Source organism: Antrostomus carolinensis, unplaced genomic scaffold (genome assembly GCF_000700745.2).
Source record: "Antrostomus carolinensis isolate BGI_N321 unplaced genomic scaffold, ASM70074v2 scaffold31408, whole genome shotgun sequence".
NCBI lineage: Eukaryota > Metazoa > Chordata > Aves > Caprimulgiformes > Caprimulgidae > Antrostomus > Antrostomus carolinensis.
Genome location: NW_010331519.1, coordinates 17,254 through 36,835, shown reverse-complemented (window position 1 = coordinate 36,835; position 19,582 = coordinate 17,254). Strand labels below are relative to the sequence as shown.

Sequence of the window (19,582 nt, the reverse complement as noted above, 5' to 3'; positions counted from 1 at the left end):
TGCCCTGAACAATCCAGAGAATCACAGAATCGTAGGGGTTGGAAGGGACCTCAGGAGATCATCCAGTCCAACCCCCCTGTCAAAGCAGGCTCCCTACACCAGGTTGCACAGGAAAGTGTCCAGGTGGGTTTGAACATCTCCAGAGATGGAGACTCCACACCCTCTCTGGGTAGCCTGTCCCAGGGCTCTGGCACCACCTCCGACCTCAGTGGATTTCAGTGTTTCCCACCTTTGTTAGCCTGCTCTTCTGAAGGAAAACCAGGCAGCAGTGCTCCGCCTGGGAGAACACTCGGTTTCTGTGTCTGACAGACACACCCAAGCTCAAACAGCATCACATTCCAGTAAGCCAAGCCCCAGGAATGTGTTACACATGTGCTCACAGCCCCAGCAAACACGTCCACCTCAGTGAGCTCAGGTAAGCTCAGGTAAGCTGGAGTGCCTACGCACACAGTGACCGTGTGGTTGCTGTGACTCAGTTGACACACACCTGCACAGCCAAGTACCTGGAGCCACTGAGGAGGCTCTGACGTGCTCTGTGGTTTAAGAAAGTCCCTGAGCGCAAGGATGGATCAATTTAAAGTTCATTTCATCTGCTACCCACCCTTCTCACGGAGTGCATGGCTGCCTGGGTCTTGGAGGAGTGCTGAAGAGGATGGTTTGTTATTCTACACAATGTTCTGTTCACCACAGAGACTTGCTGATATTTCCAACTCAGGCCCACATACCTGTATCTCCTCCTCATACATCTTCATACTCAAATCACTCTTGGTCCTTGATCTGCGTCCTAGAAACAGTGTTGACATTTGCTAAAGAGTTGAGGGAAGGAGGAGGGAAAAACAAAGAGAGACATTCATTAGTCACTGAGCAGCGCATGGGATCAGTCCCTGGGACACCCATCATCCATGGATGAGCTCAGGCTGTTCTGGGCTCCTTCTATTGTCATGGGAAAAAGACATTTTAGGGTGCACATCACCTAAACAAATGCAGGCACCTACTGCAGGCTGAGACAAGTCACACTGAGCAGATCCCCAAAGGCTTGAGAGGGAGCTGTAACTCAGATGGATGCATCTGTCAGTGGTGCTTAATTTAGTTAGATGAACATAACACCAGTGCCTGGAACAAGGCTTGAACTCAAGCTTCCAAATAAGATCTTGTCTAAGAACAATTTCAAGTCCCACTTGTCAAAACCACACCATTTACTCCATGGGCCTGGACATTTTAAATTGTGTAAGCAGAGAGCTGAAGTCTGAATTACTCCCTGACCACAGGAGTTACATGAATAGGACTGAGAAGCAAAAGGAACCTCAGGTCTGGCATCATCATTCTGTACTCCACTGCAAGGCTGAGGACAGCACCCTCCTTGGGTTTACTGTCTTGAAAACTGCTTCTGATCAGTATCATCATCACTAGTCTGAATTCTGGCTGTCTAAACAAGAGCTCAGCCTTTAACTACCGAGCCAACCAAAGCAAATAAAGGTCACCTAAGAGACTGTAGCACCTGTACTTTGTAGTGGTGATACAAGAATATAATGGCTATTATTATAAAAAAAACCACTTAAGCTCTTCCTAGATGCATGAGACAACAGTTCTGAGACAAGAGCAGTTACCCAAGTCAGCTCATTTTTCCAATTGTCCATCCTGTTTTAGAATGAAAACGTAAGCAGTGCCATGGAGAAAGGAAGCCTGGTGTTTGGAATCAATACCATTATATTGCTACATAATGTTTGTCCAAGCCTAAGTGTACAATGGCACAGAGAGGCAGGAGAATTACAAGACACTGGCTTCCTTAGAGAAAAATAAAGATACTTTTTTTCCAGTCACTACTGGTCCAGGACAGCTCTAAGCAAAGCATGCAGGCAACAGCAACGAGCCTTTGTCGAGGCTTTTCAGAGTGCAGGGGAAATTCAGCTGCTACTTTTCTAGAGCAGCAAAACTCTGTGCCAATGCTGCAGAGTTCCTCCAGTAGCTCAGCTCTCAACACTGCAAAGACACATGCAGCTTCTCTCTGAAGACAGCAGAAAGGCATTTGTGGCTGTGGTACATCTCCCACCCCTGAAGCTGAGAACTTGCAGTAAGCATTTCCTCTTACCCCATATTTGTCCATCTGCAAAACCATCTTCTGCAGCTGAGCGGTTTCAGGGGCAGCTGAAATCCGCTTGTACAGCTCAATTATGCCAACCACTTCCTCCTTGGAGATCTCCTTCTCCAGCACAATGCCGTTGTCTTCTGGAGAGGCAAGAAAGAGAGAAAAAAAAAGTCTCCAAGATGATGACTGCTTCATCAGACACTACAATAACCCTAGAAGGCAAAGCTTAACAGCACACAGGACCAAGCCAGATGGCAGGCACAGTCTATACCTACTTCTGAGACTAAAACCTGTACGTCCTTGTCCCCCAACAAAGGCAGGGAAGAAGATCACTAGCGTGTAGGGCCAGCAAACATCTCAGCTTTTTAGAACATCAGGCTCCTCAGTATCTTAAAAAAAACCTAATCATCTTGTAGCTTTTTGCTTGCCTGTAAATTCACTAGCAAAGCAAATAATCACACAGGAACTGCTGCCTTTTGACCTTCAGCTGCCTAACACAGCTTGGGGAGTTCAGTGCCAACAAATGGCTTTCACAAGAGGGATCATGATGGAAAGTGTTTCTGTAACTAACAATGTCTGGCTTCTATGTACCTGCGCCACACCAATGTGATCTCCTGGCACCTAAAAAAAGATGAGGGGTTGATCAAAGCTACTCCCATGGCTGGGGCCTTCATCACATTTCTGCAAGGAATGGTATTAAATGTATGAGTGCAGTAGCTGTATCTCCTTCCTACACAGAAGTTTAAAGAACTATTAAGATTAGTCTGCATGGAGAATTAACAGAAAACTCTGGGTGTAGATCAACTAAAAAAAAAAAAAATAGCAGGAGAAGGGCTATAAAAAAATGAATGTGTTTATGGCACCTAAATTAGCAGGTCATGAAGTTACATGCAGTTTCAGACACCCAGCTCAGGAGACAAAGGGCAGTGAGTAAAACTGATGAATCACAGAGGTGAGGGGATGGAGAGACGAGTCACTGTCAGTTCCTAAAGGGTACAGAAAGGCACATCCAGAACCAGCACGTAGTCACCAGTCTAAATACAACTGGGAGATGTGGGAAGAACTGGATAGGCAGCGTCTGTTATCCTCTATGTCATGGCAAAGAGTGCTGGCAAACCACTGCTTGGATCCAGTGTTTTTGTGCCTGAATACTGGACAAGCCACTTGGAGACACATTCTGGTGCCAGCGAGTGTGTTAGTGAGGAAGAGAAACTGGTTTTAAAAGAAAATCCCCTTCCCTTCCTGTAAGGTCTCTTGTTGAGCTCTGCTACATCGTTGCTGTCATGTTTCCTAGATTTCTTTTATAAAATGCATACAGACTTCCTATCTTCAAATAATTTGGTTGAAACATCTCAAGTAGCTGAAGTTTATATGTGTGTGCATGCACACACACACACATATAAAACCACATATACACACACGTGTTTTGGGGAGTGCTGGGGAAGAGATGAGGGGCAGAGCAGAAAGGCCAGGAAAAAAACCCCAAAAAACCAAAAAAGCATAAGAATGAGCTTAGGAAGTCAGGCTAAAAAATAAAAATTTAAAAAATCTGGTTTTTGCTGGCTAATCCTATTCTCTCCTACAGACATAAGACACCAGGAAGAAAAGACACAACATTGTAGGTCAACCAGTCCTCAGTTCTAACCTTCTGAATCTTGGTTCTTCCGAGTGTAGTTCATGCGGAAGACAAAAGCATCCAGAATAAAAGCCACGATGATTGTCAACACCACCTGGGAGAGGATGTGAACAGCAGAGATCAGGAGGCTGCTGCTGGGGGGTTCTTTTCAGGAAGCTGAACATTTGGTCTGTGCTTCAACTCTATGCTCCCCAGCTCCTCCATGGTAGAGGGGATGCTTGTCACACACCTACTGGTGAGTAAACTGCTAACAGACCCACAACAGGGACAGACCAACACTCTTGTGCTGCCCTAGTCCTTACCCCAGGCCCAGATTTGTGCAGCACCAGCTTTGTCAACGCCCATAAATTCAACTTTCTGCAAGTGATGTGGATTCACACCTGTTTCTAGAAGATGTTTATGCAGAAGAGCAAAGTTGTTCCCATTTAGGGAAGGAAGCTCCCTCTGGAACACAGTAAAAGCTGTCTCCTCTCCTCATCCCCGCTATTTGATGCACAAAGGATGTCCAGAAACTTACCATGGTCACAATATAGAAGATCATGAAGTAAAGACGGCTCCAGTGAGTGGTTTCAGATGTCACCCCTTCCTAAAGAGGAGAGGGAAAAAGTCAGTAGTGCACAAAAGAAGGGAGAGTCTGCTGTTAAGTGCTCGCCAACAGACATAAAGCAGCACAAACACTATCTATCCCCCATTCAGGGCTCCAGTTAACCCCAGGGACTGCCCTGCAATGCTCAATGCCTCAACTGGTCCTTGTAGCTAATCTGCCTCTCAAACTAAAAAAGAGAGGTTCCTATAGGCAAACACACAGTACACTTAAAGCCTGTGGCTGTAAGAGCCATTGCTGCTGTAAGAACACAGCTTGGACATCAGGGTGACAAGCTGGAATCCAGAGTGACTTAATTTGTTCAGATTGTGAAACCTGGCCTGAAGGCTGGTCAAGATTCACAAGAAAACCTGCCCAGTAGCATGCCAGAGGTCAAATGTCACCCAACAATCAGGAGCAAAAGATGTCTGGTAACAAGTGACAATGTTGGGCCTATCTCCAATCACCAGGGGAAGAAAACAGTGCGGTGTGGAAGATCTATGTCAACTGGCAAAGAATCTGTGCTGTCTAGAAGGTAGCTGAGGTTTACTTACCATGATGATGTACCAGTCATTGACGACTGTCAGCTCAAACAGTGTGACTGTATACAAGGGGGAGAAAAAAAAATACAGACAATTGCTTTCTCCATCCTGACCTACTTTATAGAGATTCTTAGACAAAGTATTTGACAGGGAAGACTGAGTGAAGACACCAAAGTTTCCATACAGGCAGCAGATCTGCAGACAGAATGCAGATCCTCATCACTGCAATTACTTCAGACAAAGGGAGTTACACCCTCAGAACCAGGAGGGTGGGTGGCTTAATCTATGTTTCTTAAAAAGAATCAGAAACTGACCTGACTCTTTCCACCAGAGAGCATGGAGACCTCTGAATTCTCCAGGAGATAAGCATCTCTGCTCACATATTAAGAAAAATCATGGAGAGTAACCAACACATTCAAATTAGTCTTCATCAGTGGGTTTAAAGAAATGTATTTGCATCACTGTTGGTTCTTTAGAAGAGCAGTGACTTAAAGTCCTCCTTAAACATCTCTTGAAGTCTGGTCTGATCACTAATCAGAGCAGATCTGCTGGCTTCACACTGGCTTTTAAGAGACATCTGCTTACCTTGCAGAACAGTCATGGCACAATTAGTCAGCTGGAGCTTTCCAGACAGAAAGAGCAGGATACTGAGTGTTGGAGGTGCATTAGCAGGACTCTATGGGACAGCCCCAGCCTTACATGAGCATTACAGTCCTGCCATCCAGCTCTGCAGGAACACAGATGCACTAAGGAATAGTCTTTGCTACAGATAAAACTGCCCTTACCAAAGCTGTTCAAAATGTTGTCAAAGTTGTTGAGATAGTAATAACCTTCTTCCACAACCGTCTTGTTGCCAACTGTATGATTCACCCAGCGATAGGAATCTGCGACTGTGCTTGTGCTGGTTGGAGAAACCAGGACAAAGAATGAGAACTGGGAAAGCAAGGAGAAATCTCAAGGGTTATAAATACTAAAACACTTAGAAGGTGGTGAGCAGGGTGGCAGTTTCTACCTCTTGGCCAACACTTGCTTTTTTTCTCTGAAAGAAAGCCTCTTTCCTTCACAGCTCAGCACAAGCCCAGGAAGCACATGGAGTCTTTCTAATCCTTCAGCAAATATTACACCAGAGAAACTGAGTGTTTGAGTTGACTCCTTGACTCACCCCCTTAAAGCCTGGCATTTCCAAGTGGCCTGCTATCATTTAAGATGAAAAGGGCACAGGACAGCTTAGCTGCCAAGACCAGGTGAATTTATCTTGGTACAAAGTGAGGCCTAAATATGTAATATGTCTGGCCAAGCAACTCTGGCATCACCAAGATAAAAATCTCCACTTCACTCTACAGCAGATGTTACACGAGTTTCCAGCCACGGTACCATGAAGAAGTCCTCCCAGTGCAGCTACCCAAGGCAAGTTACAGAGCTCATTAAAAACCAGCCAACACTACCACAGGAATCTCTCCCTTTCCAAGTGTAATGCAAAAGCCATTTCATCCCACCTTACCTAGAGAAGCAGTGTCTCTCCTAGATTTCACAGCATGTTGCCTTACCTGCAAAACCCCATTCAGACCAATCCTCTGGCCCCTTCTCCACAGGGAGACAGTGCTGCCAGAGCTCACTGCTACTGGCTGTGCACCAAGACCACTGCAGAGGGGGGGATGGATTTGTGGTACTCACTTGCAGCAGTTTGGGTAGACCACGCCAGCAAAGAATTCCATGCCAACAATGGCAAAGCAATAGTAGAAGATCAGCAGGGTTAAACCGAGGCTGGAGGCAAAAAACAGAAAGAATACAGTGCTACTGTGGAGTTGCTAAGGCAGGGAAATGTCACAGGCTGGTTGCTCTGGAAAGAATTTCCAACGGATGGGAAGCAGCACTGAAAACCCCAGACTACCCTCCCTGCCACTGTGGCTCTGCAGTTCTTTGCCTGCTCCCATTCAAGAAGTCCTTGGACAAGGAGCTTGCCACTCGCTGAAGAGAGAAACTAAAGAGCAGCCTGGATTCTCTCCCAGTCTGTCTTTTTCTGGTAAACAAATGTCTCTCCACAGTTTCTTTCATAAAGAACAACACACACTGCTTCTGCCCTCTCCATGTCCTTGGATGCAGGGACTGTGCCAAGAACAGGGTTCTCTAGCTCAGAAGAGACGCTCTGCTCAGACCCCCATTGAGGGAATAGGGTCTGAGGATGCCCCACTCAAACACCAAGCTTCTTCTGCCCCCCCATTTCACAACAATGCTCTCAAGTGGCTGTATTAAGGATGAGGAAACATCTGGGGCTGAGTATATTCATGCCAATGATCCTCCCAAATGGGCCTCCCCTCTCACCAAAAGCTGGGATGGGGAGAAAAATTAAACAAGCTCCAAGAAATTGGAAGATTAATACCCTGCTACAGCACAATGAAGAATCAGTAGCAATTTATTGACAGATCGGGGCATAAACACCTTTAGCAGGTGTTGATAGGTCCCTATCCCAACCCCAGCCCTAGACACTAAATCTTCACTCCCTTCTCCCTGCCATCATCCAAAGAGAAGAAGTTAGTACCTGGCCATCCGGGGGAACAACTCAAACATAGTGTCCAGGACATTTCTGTAGCGTTTCTTCAATTTAAACAGCCTGAAAGGAGAAGCCAGTAGTTACCTGTGCACTGCAACTTTCCTGGTGTTGTTGGAAATAGTTAAAGAGAGTAACAGTTCTAGGTACATCCCAGGTCAATGAACAGTAAGGTTTCCTGACACCGAACTCCAACTCACAGGATCTGCTCTTGCTCAAGTGATCTCCACTCACCTAACAATGTCCTGCTGTCCCATCTGAACGTTTATGACACGTTCAACTAAGTATTTGCAGGACTGAGGAATCTCAAGGAAAATCTACATCTTTTTTACACAGCATGATACATAAATAGGTATTTAAAAAAAAAGAAAAATTCCTAAGAAGTAAAATTAGTCCTATGTACAGGGTCAGGATTCGTTACTCCTTTCCTCAGACACAAGCTTTTCTGTGTTTTCCCCATGACCCAATAAAATTTGATGAAAGAAAACTACATTGTGCCTGCTAATTTAAGATTTGGCAACTCCATCAGCCTTTACTGAGAAACACAGCTGCCAAACACAGGCTTTGGCAGGGGAGCAACAGAAAAAAAACATTATTTTTTTTCCCCCCCCTTGAGTGTCATAAAGTGTTCTTTAAATCCTCACTGAAGAGCTGAATTGCATTGGCTTGTTTTTAACAGAACAACATTTTGCCTCCAACGCCTTCCCCCCAGGGCTCTCAAAGTGTTCTGCGAAGGTGGATGTAACATCCACAACAGCCTCGAAAGCAGAGGGTTAATCAGACCCATCTTACTGAGCTGCAGAGAGGTTACAGGCCACAGTCTTGCTTCAAGTGTGAGATGCAGTTCGAGCAGGGTTGTACTTCACCCTAGAAAGCAGCATCCTTTGAAAACTGTAATTTCTGGTAATTCAATGGAAATTATTAAACTGGCTCAGACTGTCTCACCCTGACAGAAGAGTTCTTCCTCTGAACAGCATCAAACAATTTAGAGGAGGTGTAAGAACCCCACGAAGGCAGACACAGGATAATCTGCCCCCAGTAAATCCCTTGATCTCTATTAGAGATCAGCTTAAGCTCCAAAGCACGGGGTTTCATATCCCATCCCAAGTTTTTGTTATCGTTCATTTCGATAACTCTGGCTAATCTCATTACCCCACACCATTCCTGTTTGCCATGGTCACGTACCCACAGAGCAATCCTTGCCCTCTCCTGGTAAGGAGCTTGGTTTCCAACTGGATTGATAGAAAACAAGCCTGGCTGTTTTCTTCCCCACCTGCTCTCTGTATCCCCTGACAGCCTTCCCATCTCACCTCAGCAGCTGAAGGGGTCGCAAAACCACAATGAAGTAGAACGGTTCCATGTTAAACGCCAGTGCCATGAGCCCCAGAAATGCAAACAGGGTGACTGAGAAGTCAAAGCTGCAAAGAAAAATAATGAAATAAAATAAGAGCAATGATTTATCACTAGTGTTTCAGCAAACAAGAGGTACTTGGTGCTGCTCCAGCCTAACAAGATGCAAAAGGCCAAGGGCAGAAGAATTATAATAGCCTGCTGATGGTCTTGTCTACAGGCCTAAAAAATCATCTCAGAAGTCAGTCCTTCTAACTCAACAATTTTCATCACCTCTCTCTCAAAAACACCAGTGCACACTTACAGATTCCAGCCTGAAGACAGGTACTCAACAGGCCCCAGTCCAGTGGTCTTCAGGAGCAGCTCCACGCCATAGACTGTAAAACAAGATGACAGCCATGGTCAGAAATAAGCAGCACCACAAGGAGGACTAATGCAGAGGCTTGCCCTCAAAGATGTGTGGTGCTTTAAGTACAGGACTCCTGAACGTGGGTTTAACAGACCCCCACCCATCCTCCTTATTCCCGCTGAGGTGCCAAAGAGACATTTTCCCTCCAAATCAACACATTTTCCTGCATTCATGGCAATTTCTCTCCAGAGCAGACTACAAACTTAGTTGGTTAACCAACTATGTTAACCAACTACAACTTAGTTGGTTAACACACTATGAATTTTGAGGCACAAGCTCAAAAGTGCTGCCTGTTTATTTCCTTCTATCTCAGTGGAACATATCCACATCCCATAACCTAGCCTTGACCTGCAGGGAGAGATCCTTTCAAAGAAGAGCCATCTACTTTCACCCTCTGTCCTGGCAGCACCTTGTGGGCCTGTAGGTTAAAGAACACCATAATAACATGATGATATCCTGTTTGTCATCCCCCCAAAAAATCTTTCTTTCCAGGTTCCAAGGAGTGGGGTGGGAAAGAAGCAAAGAGAAGAGCTGGATGACAACATCCTTGTGAAAAGAAGCACTATAGAGTGCCTCTGCCTTCAAACTTTCATAACAAGTGTTTTAAAAACTAACGGCCAGAGAAGCATTAGAGCTATCCAGCAGTCAAATAAGAAGTTAGCAAGCTGTCCTAGATTCTCCAAAGAACCTCTTCCTGCAGTTTTACACAGTATTTTGATTCAATGGAGTTATATTTTGGTTCTCCTCAAGCACAAGACACTGGCAGGAGAAGGGAAGTGAGTTCACATCACTGAAGAATGCTATGGCAGTGCAATGAGCCAGCACCTGAAGATGCAATTGCTTATGCTTGGTCTGAAAAGGAAGAGTATGGTACATGTCATGGAGGGGATGATGTTCAATTAGAAAACTCAGCTCATCAACTAGTTCACCCAATCCTTTCAGTCTTCTCCTCAGCATGCCCCTGCACTCTGCACTCCAACAGGACTGCCTTGCTTTGTGTGGCAGAGAGCCAGCTCACAGCTGCCATCAGATCAGAGCTGGTAATGCCTCCTGGAATAGTCAGGGCAGCACATGGCAACATGAGCAACTCCACACGGAGCCATCACGAGTCTGGAGGAGCTTAGCACTTTGCATGCTGTGCCTAACAAACGAGGCTGGAGCCAGCTCCAGCTTTAGGAGTAATACAGCAGCTCTGCAGAGAGTTGCAGCAGAGGCAAGAGGCTCCCCAGACTGCAGTGGTGCAGGGAGCTGTGTAACAGTGCAGCAGTGTTCACATGGGGCTGTGTGGATGCTGACAATCCCCAACAGGCACAGCAGTGTTCTAGATGGAGTCTGTACACTTGTGGCTAAGTTTTAACTTCAGACTGAATCATCTCCTGGGAGCAGAGCTGTCTATTTCCCTCCAAAGTCCTTATGAAACGACACAGCTCTGTTGGAAGGCATCAGCTTACTTGTGAGGAAGACTATGTAGCTCCATGGGACGTTTCTGGAGAAGAAATTTCCTCCTGCAAGACACAAGAAGAACTTTTTCTAGCCTTCCCTTTTTTCAATCCCCCAGCATCATAGCCAAGAAGCAAGCTGAGATGTTTCCTACCTTGCAGCATGAAGGTTTCAACAAGAATCCAAATTCCATTCACAGCCACCACAGTATCTGCAAAACAAAGTAAAAACCCATAGCAAAACCACTCCTGGACCAGAGGACATCCATTTCCAAGGCTAACAAAAAGAGTACAACACAGGACAAGTGGCAGGGTCATTGTCTCCAATTCAATGAACAAATTGAATTCGTAACTTGGGAGAGTCTTCTACCCTGGTTTTCCCCGGGCCTTTAACAGATGCAGTGCCTTTATCTTCAGAAGGAGACCAAACTAAAACAAAACAATGGTCTGAATCATGCTTAGTCTTTTTTACTCATAATTATCTTACATTCTGCCATGCTATTACCTCTGTATTTCAGCTTCCTCATAGTTCTGGAACAAGATCTCCAGAACCACAAGGTCCCCAGCAGTGCAGGACAAAGCCCTGTCAGCTTGGATCTATCACTGCTCCCCAACATCCAGATCCTAAGAACTGAAGGTGCAGGACTTTTCCTTTTCACTCAGATCTCCTCACCCCACCCCACCCTCTTTAGTTTAGCAACCCAATTTACAAAAAACTTCTCCTCCACCATTCAAAAAAACCCCAAATTACTGAGTAGGAACAGACAGTTTAGAACATAGCAAGCAGCACCATGAGTAAGCACACTGTCTCCTCTAGAGAAGAGGAGCACAGACTCATTCTCGCAGGCAGTACAGTTGCCAAGCAATCCCTCCAGCAACGAGGATGCCTGCACCTCCTCAAGTGCAAACAGAAGAATCTGGTTGACTGGCAAGGCAGTTCCTTACCCAGCATCCTTCAGCTGCAAGATAAAAGGCTTGTGAACACTACCACCAACCTACCTAAATGCAACAAGCTGACTCCTACAGAATCAGCCCCACAACTGTGTTAGGAAGTGTGGACCACTGAGCCTCTGCAGAAGACTTGACTCCCCTCAGTGACAGCTGAGTCCAGGCTGCAGGAGTGGACAGTATGATTATGCACTTCCCTCCCTCTCCACCAAAACTCCACAATTTATACACGAGCCATGGCTCAGACCAAAGACCAGGTCCCACCACACTTAGTCCTTGCAAGGGCTGGCAGACAGCATACCAGACCCACATGCTCAGGAGAGCCTAGCAGAGAGACAGCTCGTTAGTTCTACTTACACATGGTGTATTGGAACACACGGGACTTCACAAGGATGTTGATGCCTGTGTGAAGGAAAGTATGAGAAAACAAATGTTTATGTGATCCTCCATACCTCACACACAGATTCCTCTATTTTCTCCTTAGAGACATTTTTCATACCAATCCTCAGCACAGAAACTAAACAGATTAGCAGATAATTAACTTTTACATCTTGGGATCAAGTTCAAATTTCCTCTAGAATTTTAGCAGCAATGAACTCACTATCTTTAACCCCCCAAGATGCCTTTTGTTCTCTAGGTATTAGTTCTGTGGTGTGGACAGAGGTAAATGAAGCTGCTTGACATGTGCTGTCAAGGAGGGTTGAGTACATCAGCAGAGATACGAGGGGCTCCTATGGCAGCTGTGTGTTTGGATCAAGATGGTGTTAAATGTTTCACACTAGCATATGACACTGAAAGAGAACTGCAGGTAAGTTCTTATTTCTGAATGGCTACATTCAGTCAGGAGACTTGGGACACAGGAGATAAATCACATTTGCAAGAGAGATTACACTGGTGGGTACTTCAGACCTCTTTCCCCTTCCCAAGCAGCTGCATTTGACCTGTACAAGTGTTGCAACCATATCTTGGGACTAGGAAGCCTAGCAGCTTTTATGAAAACACAAATCCCACTCCACAGTCACTGCTGTGAGTTGCTGCCTGGAATATGGAGAAACTCTATAAACTCCACTAGATTCAGCAATCATAAACCCCCACCTAACCTCTGTGCTGGGAAAGGAATACAGCCCTCCATGACCTCAGGGTCTGGCTTGCTACAGAGCTTCTGCCAAAAAGTCTCTTATTTTAAGGAAGCCAGGGTTTGGGTGAGAGCACAGGGAATATTTACATGACAGAAATCCTCCTTGGAGATTCTGAATACAAAACTCTGGCCTGGGAGGCTCTGAATACACAGAGAGTTGGTTAGAAGGCCTTTCCTCATCTGTTTACCAGGGACATAAGAGAAGGTCCCTTCAGAGGGCCCTGTCTTTGGAAGGAAAGACAGCTCTTCCTGTCAGTTGAGCACATGCTGTCACAAAAACACAGCCTCTTACCTTTAAAAATAAGGAACGCTGTCCGTGGAAGGTCATCAAACCAGTGCTCACGATTTCGTTTTGCCTGGAAGCAGAACAGCCACAATCAAGTTGTCAGTGTCACATCCATGCAAAAAAAATGTGCAGTGATGGAGATCCACCTTATCCCCCCATCTTCTGCTTCTTTCAGATTGCTTTTGTTTTTTACCCACCTTCTCTTCAATCACTGGCCTCCTCTTCTCCAGTCAATAAATACTTACCTTCCATTTCAAGCCAACAACTTCATAGAAATTGTAAAAATCCTTTAGACTGCAAAACAGAAAGAAGCATCTGATCAGAGCCTTGGAGTTGATTAGATCCTTAATTGTCCTTGTCAGGCATCATCAGTAGAGAGACCCTGGAAGTTATTAACTCCTTATTAGAACTGTAACCAGAGCTGATATAACTCAACACTGACCTCTTCCCAGTCTGGCCAAAGGTTACTGACTGACAACAGCCAGATCCTACCTCCTCTCTGTAACACCATAGCCCCTCGGGAAACTCTGACTCTACTGAACTCCAGAATTTGACCACTGAGAGGTCCTTCCTGTCTTAATTACTCGCACAGTCCTTTTCTAACATCTTTGCACATTTTCTTTTCAAGGTAACAATGAAATTTGAAAAAGAACACGAAAGCAAAGAAACTCATAAAACACAAGTGCCGGTCTAGGTGCTCAGGGTCAGGCCTATAACAGCTTTTAGGTGTCTGAAAATGAGGATGCTGAACTTCTCAGACTCTTACTGGTGTCATTAGGTGCTTAAATTTAAGAATTCAGTCTTTCTCCCTGTGCCATTTTCAATACTTCTCTGTGGCACTTGACTTTAAGGAGAAGCACTGGCACCAGTTTCATGGAAGACTCACTCCAACCTGTCTGTGGCTAGAACAAAGGAAAAAGAAGAGGTCTGCTGCTCTAATTCCCTCTAACTCCATGCTGGCTGGAGTTAGCTGCACCCACCCACCAAAATGGTAATTCTCTGCCTCATAACACAGAGGATGACAGTCCTGAAAGCACCAGAAGAACCAGATTTTAATTAACAAAACCCCAGGGGACACAGCCAGCTGCTGGAAAAAAAAAACCCAAACAAAACAAAAACTTGTTAAGCTGTGAGGCTGCACTGTGTGAAGAAATGCTCCTTGCAGGCTGGAATGCTGTTCCTCAATTTCTGGCTCCTCTGTTCTGGCAGGGGAGGTGGGAAGCAGAAGCTGCCTGGTGAGTGCCAGCACAGTGCTGTATCCACAAGAGGGCACGCAGGAACTCCATCACCTCCCTGGAAAAACCTCAACTCTCACAGTACCCATCCCTCCAAGCTCCCTGCTTCCCAGACAAATCCTTTCAATCACAGAACTCTATTCCCACATCCCAGACGAGTTTCCTTTCCATAAACTCAGCCATCCTCTCTGAAGAGAGTGAAGCAACCTCCCCGCTCTGGGTGCACCATAAGACCATCCTACCTGACTAAAGGAGTATTGCTTTGATTCAGTGCTTTGAAAGTGAGATATCGCTCCCTGGCACACATCCGAGGCTTGTAAAATCGCAACAGCCCTTCGAAGTGCTTGAAGGAAATTCCAGACGGTCTCTAGAAACAAGGGAATGTTGTTCACAAGCAGTGACACCGGGCAGAAGCACATACAGGCTAGCACAGTTAATTCTCACTCTGGATTTGTTTTAAGCAGGATTTCTATATGATCATAAGATGCCATTATAACTAAGCCCTAAAAGTCCCCTAAGCTGTTACTTTAACACACTGAGCTGGTCCCAGAGCACTGAGATCAGAAAGCTCTCCTGGCAGTCAGGCCCACCAGCAAATGCAGTGCTGTGCCCTGTCATGGGAAAATTGTCCAACCAGACACCCCAAGCAACAGAGTTCAACCATTCTTCTTGAGAAATCAGGAGACAGTCTAACAGATCCCATTACTGGCACATTTTTAAGACTATCAGCTATTCCTCAGGAACTGTTCATATAATGAACATGCCCTAAACATGAACTAATCTACTAGAAGTGGGTTAGTTATTTTTGGGCCTTATTTCTCTTCCTGCTCCACAAGTTAAGCAAGAAATCAACAATCAACTCTCTATCCCAGTGCTCTGTCCCTGTAGAGAGTTGTTTGTAGGTGAATTACTTCTGTTTCTGCACCATTTACTCATGCAGTATCTAGCAACTGTCCTGTACCATCACATGTATAACCCACCCCTCCTCTACATACTGGTGCTTGAGAAGCAAGTCCTCAAGCGACCCACACTGAATCAGAGAGAAATCAATGATTGCACACTCTCCAGAACAAACTTCACTCATTTTATCAAGACACTTCCATAACCTCACATGGGGCTGAAATTCAGACTACTTTGGTTTTTCTCCAGAAACAGATATAAACAAGTTACACAAATGAAAAAAACAGTAGCTCTTGGTCAAAAGACAAATAATCTTTTCTAGAACATGCTCTTTAAACACTCCAGACCACTGGTGTTCATAAAACATTGCTGACCTCACCTCCTGCCACTCCCCAGGCTGTCCTCAGCCTCCCTGCAGGGCTCTGTACCTGTTTGGTGATCAGCAAGCGGTAGGCATGCTGTATGGCTGTGCGTTTGTGCAGCAGCAAGGACTTAAACTTCCTCTTCTCGATGTCATTGAAAGTGTCAAACACAACAGCAAGGAGCTGCAGAGAGAAGACAGGAGAGATCCTTATACTCTGTGTCTACGTGAGCCAGTGCTTCTCCAACAGGCAGGAATATTCAGAGGCAAGGAGGGGCATTGCCTGCAGGAGGAATTTACTAAGGGCTACACCAAGTGAGGCAGAATGGAGTCAGTGAGGGCCTGTTGGCCAGAAGTGATCCCACAAAAGGATCACCAAGCACACTGCACACACAATGATCCACTTTTTTGAAGAGGTCCAGGTGTTTCTAGCCTCCTAACACTCATTAGTGGTTTTACAAGCTAAGGTTAAGCCCCATACATGCCACCAGAAAATAGTATCAAAAGGTTTGTTAAAATGCCCTGATCTCTTCCTGGGAAGTGGGTTTTGAGGGCTGCTTTCCAGACTCACCCTTCCATGGGAGCTTTGGCAAACATATGTCAAAACTAACCCTCCATCTAGGACAGCAGCAGCGAAATCCAAGCTCACTGCAAGCATCAAATCACTCACCTTGGGTTACAGAATTCCTCAACCCTTTTTTGCACCGCTCAAATCCTCACCTGAGCTGGTCTTGGCCCTGCCCTAGATGCTGCAAGAAGCAGAGCCAGCACAGCAGCCATGCTCTCACACTGCAGTTAGCAGCATTCTTCAAGTCCTGACATACTTGGTAATTCCATCTCCTTCAAACTGATTTACAAAGTATTTCAGGCAAGCCCAGATAATAAAATGCCATTTTATGATAAATAATTAAGACAGAAAAGGACAATAAATTTCAGGCAACTGAGTATGTCAGTCCAAGTATGATATTAATGTGAGATAAGTTGAAAGATAACTCTTCTCATTCTGTTTTCTGTGATTTAGTTCAACTCCTTGTGGTTAAACATTAAGAGACTGCTATTTGTAGCAAAGCTGCCATTTCTAGAAGTATCCTGCCAATGGGTCTCAAGTTATTACAGAGCACTCTTGGAAATGGGGATGATTGTGCTGGGCAATGAGCTCCAAAGTCAGGCAGAGAGAAGTCAAGTGCTTCAACAAGAGACTCACCAAGTTCATGATGAAGTATAGCTCAATGGAGAGATACACTATGAAGAAGACACAGGACCAAGGGTTCCGGGCATAAGATGGCATCATCACATCAGGGAAACTGCATCCAGAAAAGACACAAGTTGAAGCACCAAACAGCTCATGCCACACTCCCCTTTACAAAGGCAAGAGGCACAGGACACAGGTGTGTGTGTAAACTCACACCCAAAGATTTGCACACTTCTGCAAAACATGTGGTTGCTCATGACACAGAAGTTTGTGTCTAGCACCGAGCAGCAAGAACATGGAGGTGTGATGAAAAAAAGAAATATGAAAAGCACATTCCTTGCACATCTTGAAAACCAAATGGACAAAGGGCATTTGTAACGTGGCTAAGGGTTGTGCTTTGATGCTTAGGAAAGACAGCAATCCAGCCTTGGTGTAAAAGCATTACAAGCTAAGATTTACTCCACTCTTTGCTAATTTCCTAATCCTCAGAGCTCTCCCTGACAGCAGATCAATATTTACCCACTGTTGTTATCCCCCCTTCCTAGGGGACAGGTGAACTGAAACAAGAGGAATAGGAAGTTCCTTCACAACAGCAAACTGTCAGCTGACAAAGGAGCACAAATAGAAACTTTCCCTTCTTGGACCAAGGCCTCATAAAGCTGTTTCCCCCCCTTACTGCCCTCACAGTGATGAAGTGGTCTGAGTCCCTTAGAGATAACTGTATCTGAGGTCACAGTGTCCTAAAACAAAATAGAATATCAGTTCTTCCCATGAAGGCTGACCCAGGAAATCTCTATCTCATGTGGAGCAAAGGGGTCACATTTGGAGACAAAGCTTTTCTGCAAATAAACTCTTGGTTCTGCTAGATTTCTTTGGGGACAAAGGGAAAGATTGAACTAGAAAAACAAGAACTTACTTTGAAGTGGTCAAAAGCACAAAGAGATTCACGAGGCTGTTCTCTAAGGTATTGAAGTACTGAAAGAAAAATCTCCCATGACAAAATGCAAGCAGAACTTCATAGGGACATTTCTTTCAAAGAACAACCAACCAATCCACCCACCCACTTGAATACAGGCACTTCTACAACTCCCTGGTGCCTCCCCTAGGGAAAGGGTACCTCAGCATTGGTCCTTTTTAAAGGTCCCTGAGAGATCACAGAATTGCCTCATTTGGAAAAGCCCTTTAAGCTCATTGAGTCCAACCATGAACCCAACACTGACCAGTCCCCTATGACTAACCCATGTCCCTCAGCACTGTGTCTACACGACTCTTCAATCCCTCCAGGGATGGGGACTCCACCACTGCCCTGGGCAACCCCTTCCAATGCCTCAGAACCCTTTCAGCAAAGAAATTCTTCCTCACATCCCATCTCAACTGCCCTTGGCACGACTGATGGCATGTGAAGAGTTAAAACAATTAAAAACTCACCTATCTATTGTTTAGCTACAGATTCAGCAGCAGCAGGAACTAGTGGCTGCTACACTCTGCTAGCCACAGCCTGAGGTGGCTGAGCTTTCACCCAGATACCTTCCTCCCCTGGGGACAGCAGCAGGTGGCTCATTTGAATTAAGACACCAAGAACAAGGAACAACTCTGTGAATGTTCCCTTTGGGAACTGTCTTCAAGGAAGTTCTCTGCACCATCTTCCTTCCCAGCAGGGGGTAGACCAGGGTAACAACACCAAGCAGCCTCTGCCCAGCTAGCATCTGGCCTCCCAGATCACCACACAGGAATAAGCTACGTCTACACAGTAATGTTTGATTCTTAAGCATGTCAAAATGGGACTCAAGCTTCAGTTGAAAGAATCTGTGATACTCACCGGATCCGAGTGGTTAGGAGAAAACAAGTAAAAACCTAGAGAAGCAGCAGAGAAGGTAGAGGAGGAGAGAAAAAAAAAGGGGAAAGAACAAAACAAGAAGTCTGTTTAATTCAAGCAGTGGAATGGTGAGTCTGTTCCCAAAGAGAAGGTCACACTAAGAGTAAGTCTTCTCTGACACTAAAAATAGAAGAGTATCTGGAAGGCCTTCTCCATACAGATGTGCCAATACATGTCATTGGCATTTCACCAATCCTTTTGGAAAACAAACTTTTTTGTTGTTTGATAATAGGACTGTAGCAGGAACACTACAGCCACAGACATTCATGGAAGCGTAGACTAAACTTACAAGACTGAGGAATAATTGATGGAAACAGAACTTGGAAACCACAAACACACACACATCACAGACTATCCTCTAGAAGAGGTCAAAAGGACCTTTGTCTCAAAATCAAATACCCAGCTTCTAGGGTTTCTGGATCTTTAATTCTGCCTTGCAGATGACTGCGAAAGAAATGGGGTAAATGGTAGATCCTGGGAGGACTCTGAATCTGATCAGCTTTATATTCATCCAGGGTGTTTGTGTTGCTTTTGGACAAAAAACTGATTATAAGCATCACTTCACCTTCCATAAATACAACTCACCCAGGATGGCAAAAATCACCATGAAGAAAAGCAAGAGGAGGAGAATGTCAATAAATGGTGGGAGGGACTGGAAGATCTGTCGCAGATTTCTGAAAAATAAGAAAACATTAATAAACTAAAACTTGCACGTTGTCTCCTCTGGGTTGGCAGGCAAAAAAACCCCAACACACCATACTTTATGACTTTCTTCCCACTCCCTCCAGGGGCTAAAAGTAGAAAGCTAGGTAAATTAATATTGTTTCCAAGCTACCTATCTGTCCTTTGCAGTCAGCTCTCAGGTACTGCAAACAATACTCATCTCACCCTGTCAACTTTCCTTCTCCAGACGAACAACTAGCTCTGTGATTCATTGTGCAGTTTACAGGCAAACCTGGGTGCCAGAAACAATACAGCCACGTCCACATGTTGTGCTCTGGGAGGTAGTTGATGCAGCTGAGGACAGTACACATAAGCACTGTGTACCATGAA

At 45.2% G+C, this 19,582-nt stretch overlaps 1 protein-coding gene across 1 annotated transcript in view; it reads right to left on the bottom strand.

The window, feature by feature from the left end:
- Positions 1 to 19,582, bottom strand: part of TPCN1 (two pore segment channel 1) — a 28,331-nt gene that overhangs the window by 963 nt on the left and 7,786 nt on the right. Inside the window, exons 7-27 of the mRNA XM_010173245.2 lie at positions 19,115 to 19,203; positions 18,473 to 18,507; positions 17,570 to 17,628; positions 16,666 to 16,765; positions 15,529 to 15,645; positions 14,443 to 14,567; positions 13,211 to 13,259; positions 12,972 to 13,035; positions 11,899 to 11,943; positions 10,749 to 10,805; positions 10,606 to 10,659; positions 9,050 to 9,122; positions 8,706 to 8,813; positions 7,387 to 7,458; positions 6,522 to 6,611; positions 5,633 to 5,748; positions 4,860 to 4,906; positions 4,240 to 4,308; positions 3,732 to 3,816; positions 2,090 to 2,226; positions 726 to 806 (exon numbers count right to left, since the gene is read on the bottom strand). Coding sequence (XP_010171547.2) covers positions 726 to 806; positions 2,090 to 2,226; positions 3,732 to 3,816; positions 4,240 to 4,308; positions 4,860 to 4,906; positions 5,633 to 5,748; positions 6,522 to 6,611; positions 7,387 to 7,458; positions 8,706 to 8,813; positions 9,050 to 9,122; positions 10,606 to 10,659; positions 10,749 to 10,805; positions 11,899 to 11,943; positions 12,972 to 13,035; positions 13,211 to 13,259; positions 14,443 to 14,567; positions 15,529 to 15,645; positions 16,666 to 16,765; positions 17,570 to 17,628; positions 18,473 to 18,507; positions 19,115 to 19,203 — 1,672 coding nt within the window. The remainder of the gene's footprint in view (positions 1 to 725; positions 807 to 2,089; positions 2,227 to 3,731; positions 3,817 to 4,239; positions 4,309 to 4,859; positions 4,907 to 5,632; positions 5,749 to 6,521; positions 6,612 to 7,386; positions 7,459 to 8,705; positions 8,814 to 9,049; positions 9,123 to 10,605; positions 10,660 to 10,748; positions 10,806 to 11,898; positions 11,944 to 12,971; positions 13,036 to 13,210; positions 13,260 to 14,442; positions 14,568 to 15,528; positions 15,646 to 16,665; positions 16,766 to 17,569; positions 17,629 to 18,472; positions 18,508 to 19,114; positions 19,204 to 19,582) is intronic.